This window comes from Furipterus horrens, unplaced genomic scaffold (assembly GCF_987537825.1).
Source record: "Furipterus horrens unplaced genomic scaffold, mFurHor1.1.pri manual_scaffold_1, whole genome shotgun sequence".
In the NCBI taxonomy this organism is placed as follows: Eukaryota; Metazoa; Chordata; class Mammalia; order Chiroptera; family Furipteridae; genus Furipterus; species Furipterus horrens.
In genome coordinates this window covers 203,958,868-203,965,461 of record NW_028327171.1, presented here as the reverse complement: position 1 = coordinate 203,965,461, position 6,594 = coordinate 203,958,868, and the positions used below count along the sequence as shown (strand labels likewise).

The 6,594-nt window shown below is 51.9% G+C and overlaps 1 protein-coding gene across 2 annotated transcripts in view; it reads right to left on the bottom strand.

Moving 5' to 3' along the window:
- Window positions 1-5,398: 5,398 nt before the first annotated feature.
- The window catches only part of PNKD (PNKD metallo-beta-lactamase domain containing), a 64,488-nt gene continuing 63,292 nt past the window's right edge, over window positions 5,399-6,594 (bottom strand). For both annotated transcript variants that reach the window (XM_090283730.1, XM_090283723.1), the window contains 2 exons: window positions 5,987-6,102; window positions 5,399-5,775 (listed from right to left, as the gene is read on the bottom strand). In XM_090283730.1, coding sequence (XP_090139856.1) covers window positions 5,602-5,775; window positions 5,987-6,102 — 290 coding nt within the window. In that variant the 3' untranslated portion in view covers window positions 5,399-5,601. The remainder of the gene's footprint in view (window positions 5,776-5,986; window positions 6,103-6,594) is intronic.

Here is a 6,594-nt window from a genome sequence, read left to right as displayed (position 1 = left end):
TGCACATTGATGTTTCTCTCCTTCTCTTTCTCCTTTCCCCTCTTTCTAAAAACAGACAAATAAAATAAAATAAAATAAAGTAAGCTTGTTAAAAAATAAATATTTATTTTTAAAAAGGGTGATTTTTGTGTTATATAAATTATATCTCAAGGTTAATAAAAAATAGAGGGTTTGAATAAAATCTAGGAAAATGCAAACCCTATTGCTTTCATATGTGAATTACGTGAAGTTTGACAAAACCTTTTTGATTATTAGGATGAAGTTTAAAATAGCAAGAGCAAATTGTGGTCTAGATGCTCTTTTAAGGGGGGCATGAAGTTCCCCTCCTGCTGTCCCCTGCCCATCTCCCTTTAGAGCTCTCCCCTATCCACTCACCTCTCCTTGGTCAGGCCCCTCTAGCCACCTCCTGGGAACCCACATTCTCAACTCTTTCAGCCCCTTCTCCCCGCCCTCCTCCTTGGTGCTGGCCATTTCCTGCCAGCTGCTGGGGGAGAAAGCAATTTGGCAAAGTGACTCACAGAGGATCAGCATCAGTTTGTTGCCTCCTTTTTCACCCTCTGGAAGATACCTATCAAGGACCTTTGTTACCGCTCCCCCCACCGCCCGCCCAGGGCCTGTATAACCAGTAGACGGGTGCTCTGGAGTGGGTTGACATCTTGGCGGTGCGGCTGTGTTGGGCAGGTTGGACAACCTGTGCCCTCTCAGCCGCTGGGGTGGGCATCTACTGAACAACATGACTAACACAGAACGGCTCCTGGTGTGCCAAACTCTGCACATATTAACTCATTTAACCCATACGGTCACTTCTAAGGTGGTGCCAGCATCACTCCCTTTGGACGCATGAGAAATGGAGGCACAGGAATGTTCAATAACTTGCCTAAGGTCACCCTGTTAATAATTGGAATGTGTGAACGCAAACCCGGGTGGGCTAGCTCCAGAGTCCGTGTTCTCAACCACTTCGTTCTATTATCCCTGATGGACTAGCCCCACACTCATTAATACTGAACACCACTATGCATCTCATTCAGCTCTCCCAGGCATTAGTATCAGCCTCAGTCCAGGCATGTGCCCTGACCAGGAATCAAACTGGTGACCTTCTGGGTTCTGGGAGGACGCCCAATCTACTTGGACCACTCAGGTCCAAGTTCTTTTTCTTTCTACCGCCTGTCCAGCCTTTGCTGGAGCCTAGGATTTACTGACCTTCAGGGTTAGGTTTCTACCTGCTTTCAAAGGCTCCATTTGTGGCCAAGGCCTTGGAGGACTAAGACCAACCCACACACATGCACACAGAGGCCTCTTCATGTTCCTGAAATGCTTAAGGCTGCCCACTTAGCCCCCCAGCCCCCAGCAATCACCACACTGTTCATTGTTCATGCCCATGAGGCCTTTCTTTTTTTTTGGCTCAAGCCCTCCATCACCTAATTCCACCTCCCACCAACTGGCTGTCATCCTGCTCCCCATCTATGGTCTGTCCCCATTTTCCTTGTTAATTCAGTTTGTTTGCTATTTTTAAAACTACGTAATACTCAAACACATTGAAGGCCATATGTCTACCTCCATCTCTTCTCTATAATCAGTTATAGCACCAGAAATCTGATGTAGCATTTTACAGAGTGACTTCATATGCCTTTTCTCATCGGGCCCCTAACAGTAAGTGGAATTGTTCGTGAAGGATTGTGATTGTGCTGCCGTGCCTCCTTTCTGGTATCAGAACCCCCGTTCCTCCGGGGGACTCTTTTCCCATTCTCAGTGCACTGTTTCCGGGGGTCCGACACCGCCCTTCCAGGTATAGTCGTGTGACCCAATCTGACCAGCGAGGTCCACATACCTAACTCCTATGATTGGTTCAGGCTTGGGCACATGACCCAAGCTGGACCAATGAAACTCAACCCCAAGGACTATGGGAGGTTCTGCGAGGTTTCATAAACTAGCAGCCTGAAACTTTCGGAGACAATTTTTCTGCTGCAGGGAGGAAGCTGGACAGAGAAGCAAACCAACACAGAAGAAAGCAGAGCTGAATGACGATGATACTGTTCACCTTCACACCTGAATTCACCATGATAATCCCACATTTCTCAGTTTCATGAGCTGATAAATTTCCCTTTCGGTTTAAGCTCCTTTCTGCTGTGTCACTTGCACCTGAAAGGTTTCTGACTCCCTCAAGCTTGTCATCTCCATTGGAAGGTGAGGAACCTGAGATCAGGGAAGTGATTTATCCAGGGTCACTTGCATGTTGAGTGACAAAGCTGGGATTAGAGCCCAGGTCTCTAAGGCCAGTGACACCTGCTGTCTTGCAAGCAAGGAGCAGGTTGCCTGGTTGTTGGTGGTCAGTTCCAGCTCTGGGAGAAGCATGTGCCATCATTCAGGACAGATGCCCTGGTGGGAGGGTTACCTAGAGCCCTGGGAAAATGTGTCACCAGCTTCAGAGAACCATTACCAAGTGTCCCTTGAAGCTAGGCATACCGGAGTGACCTGAACCTGGGGCTTGCCCATTCAAGACAACAGTAACACAGAGACAGTCACAGAGAACCGTCAGCTGCCCTTTTTCAGGAAGGTGAGGACTGTGACCCCCTTTCTCACGCCCACCCCAGGTATAGCCCTTATCCAGGACAGCCTGGGCCAGTGCCAAGTTCCCTGACCTGGGGTGAGGAGTGCCTGCGAGAGGAGGCAGAGGTATGGCCAGGGATGGGAAAACCATGCCTTGAGCTGGCCCCAGGGAAATGTGGAGCTAGGCCAGTGCTTCAGACTTCATACTAGCGCCACCTTCAAGAATTCTGCCATAGTCCCGGCCAGTGTGACTCAGTTGGTTGGAACATTGTCCCATACCCAAAAGGTTGTGGTTCCCTGTCAGGGCACATGCCTGTGTTGCAGGTTTGATCCCTGGTCCGAGAGCAGGTGTGTGGTTCCCGATCAGAACACATCCCTGGTCTGGCCACCAATCCCTGATCCAGGCGCATACAGGAGGCAAGGAATCTATGCTTCTCCCTCGCATCAACGTTTCTCTCTCTCCCTTCCTCTCTTTCTAAAAGCAGTGAAAAAAAAAAAGTCCTTGGGTGTGTGACTTGAAAAATAAACAAGAATTTTGTCAAAGCCAAGTGTCACCTTTGCTTCTTAATTTTGTATTTCAATAAATATCTTGCCCTGGCTGGTGTGGCTCAATGGATTGAGTGCTGGCTTGTGACCCAAAGGATCACCAGTTCGATTCCCAGTCAGGGTACGTGCCTGGGTGGTGGCCGGGTCCCCAGTTGGGGGCGCGCAAGAGGCAGCCACACATTGATGTTTCTTTCCTTCTCTTTCTCCCTCTCTTCTCCTCTCTCTAAAAATAAATAAATAAAATCTTTAACTAAATAAATATCTTTAATTACTGTCATGAATTGAAAAGTGGTGTCACTTGTCAAAAATATTGACTCCAAAAATAAATGCAATGAAAACAAAACAGTGTTGTTAAAATTTATCTCCAGTAGCGGCGTCTGGCTCCCAGTTAGAGACGTTAAAGAGGCCAAGGCCTGATGCCTGAAGTGCTTTTCCCTGCTGTGCTGTGACCATGGAAAACCATCTCCTTTGCGGCCAGGGTACACCTGTGGATCTGAAGCTTTGGGAAACAGGTAAGCGAATTGTAAGCCCTGAACAAGTGCATATGAGCCCAGGAGGTTGTATTCATAGCATTGTTTCTGGCCAAAGTTCTTGAAGTACAGTAACTCCAAGCTGGTGGACCTATAACCCAGACAGAAGAATAGAACCAGCAGTAAAGACAAGCTCACTCAGTTACCAAGCTTCTGTTAAATCATTCATTCATTTAACATTTATTGAGTGCCCACTGCGTGCCAGGCACCGTGCTAGGCGCAGAAATAGAGATGCATAAGATACAGTCCATGCCCTGAAGGGTTCACAGTCTGGAAGGGGAGACAAACATGTAAACAAGTGAAATACAGTGATAAGTGCCAGGAGAGAAGCATTTACAAAGAGCAGAGGTAGCCTGGAGGGGGAGAGACATGGAGGCTGTCTTCCTGGAGGAGGGGGCCTTTGAAGGGGGTTGTGAGAGATGAACAGGTGTTTGCCAGGCAGACAAGGCAGGGGAAAGGCATTCCAGTCTAAAGAAACAGCATGAGCAAAGGCACAGAGGCAGGAAATTGCATGTTTTTGGGTGCGGGGAACTCTATTCTGGAAGTATTGCTAGAGTTGGTACCAGAGGCTGTGGCTGGAAAGGGAGGCAGAGGCTGGATGATGAGGAGACACTGAGGGCAGCAGGCATCTTGGAGGCTTGCCAGAGGGTGAGCAGAGTCTGAGGAAAGGCTTCTCCGATGGAAGAGAAGGCCCCTCGCTGACCCAAGGTACACCTGCTTGAGGACCCTAGGGCTCCTCACTGTGGCCCCAGAGGAGCCTGGACCCAAGACCACAGGAGAGGCTGAGCTTGAGGGAGGGCTGAACAGAGGGAAGGGGCCCAGGCCTAGGGTCCCGGAAGCTGCCACTCACTCGAGAGGTCTCTGCGCCCAGACTTCTGATTTCTGAACTCTGCTGCACGGAAGCCCTCTGCCCCGGCCAGGATGGGGCCAAGGGTCAGATGAGAAACGACACAGAATGTTCTGGGCATACAGGAAGGGGCCAGATGAATGCCGTTAGTAGATAAAAGAGGAAAGAGGATGAGGAGAAAGCAGAAGTTAGAAGAAAGGCAGAAGTTCTAAGAGTAGGGCCATGATGAGCAAACTGCAGTGGCTGTGGTGGACGATGGCTCTGTCTCCCTTCGAAGCAGGGGCCCTGCTGGCCTACAGCAGGGACGGAGGCCAGGGGCAGGAGCCAGCCACTTGTGCAGGGACCCAGTATGACCTGCAAGACTGTTGGGCTGCAATCCCAGCAGCCTCTGGAGTCTCCTTAGCCTGAGGTCAAGGTTTCCTTGGCAACCAGGACCCTCCCTCTTTCAGGCTGTAAGGAAGTCACTGAGGCAGAGAAGAGATAGGCCAGACAGCCAGACTTCCAGCCCTTCCATCTTTCTCAGAAATGGCTCTGCTTGAAAAATGCCTTCACGGGGGCCAGGCAGGGCAGAGTGGGGAGGCTGGGGAAGGAGGGGCAGTGTCTCAGTAAACCAGAGCCCAGGAGCCCCTCTGAGTGACCACTTTTCCAAGGCATCTCACCTCTTTGCAGGGCTGAGTTTCTCTCCCACCCTGAATGGGAGAAGGGGGAGGGTGGACTCAACCCGTGTGCGGGGCTCCAGCTGCCCTGGGTTTAGTGGCGCCAGTGAGAGTGAGGCCTCCTGAGGGAGGGGCTGAGCGCAGCTGCCCTGTCAGTCCGCACCACCGCCCAGGAACAGGGGAAGGGAGGAGGGGACCCTTCCAGTTAGGTCTGGAGACGTCCCAAGGCCCCTCCTTTCCTGTTACTCTTGATAGCTCAGCCTCGCCCCATGGGGCCTCCAAGCCTTCAAGCAGCCCCTTTCTCCGGGCCTCAAAGTCTCTCACAGTGTCCCCCCTCTTCCTGTGACCAGTGTTGGGGCATGGTGCCCACCGTGGGCTCTGATGGAGGTGGTGATGGTAGCAATGAGGGGGATGGTGTGTGTGGGCCATGGCTGGCCTCCCCACCACGCGGGTGGGCTGGGGTGGGCTGGGGACGTCACTTGCTCTTGTGAAGGTCCTTCAGCCGGCGGAGCTTCTCCAGGAGCTGGGCCCGGGAGTAGCCATCGTCCTCAGTGGGGCCTGGGTCCGGTCCCACAGTCTCCTGCAGCACCAGGCAGTGGGTCCTCAGGAACGGGTTGTAGGAGCGCTCCTCTCCCAGGGTGGACGGGCACTGCGGGACCAGAGGCGCCGGCTTTGGTGAGGAGAATCCAGAAAATGCCCCCGACAAGGGAAGCCTCCCTGCCCCTGCCCAGTCCTGGGGTCCAGGAGCTCTCACTTGAAGACCCACGAGGCAAATGTGTCAGAGCTCTGGTCGGGGCACAAAGGAAGGGTTCCCTCTGGGGAGTGCCCTCGCGGCCCCCCCTAGCCCGCCAGCCCCGCACCGTGCTCCTGCGCTCCATCCGCTGCCTCTGCACCCACTGCATCTTCCTCTCCCGTGCCAGGTTCTCAGGCTCCACCACACCTGCAAAGCCCAGGTTCTCCTCCGCATACTCATGACCTAGGGACCCCCACGGGGGCCAAGAGGCAGGGCAGAGAGAGATTGGTTATGTGAGCAAAAGAAGTCCTCCCTGAGGGGCAGCACTTTCCAGGAAAGGTGGGCCCAAATCATCCATGTGGGAAGCAGCAGAAGCAATTCAGGGGAAACCACCAGACCTGCAGCCAGGAGACCTCATTCTAGCCCGACTCTGCCTCTGCCCACCTCTGCGACCTCAGTCAAGTCATGGCACCTCTGTGACCCACAGTTTCTGTGGCAAGTTGTGAAAATAATGCCACTAGAACAAGGGTGTGTCTCCAGTGCCTAGAACAGAGCCTGGTACATGTTAGGTGCTCAAGAAAGTATGAATGAATGGAAGAACTTAATATTCTGAGGATTAAGTAGGTATTAATGAATGTGTTTTAGAAACTGTGGATATGCAATGTCTGTATGGACATGCAATGTACATATGTATGGATTGTCGGACATATAACGTGTGGGTTTGGATGCATACAA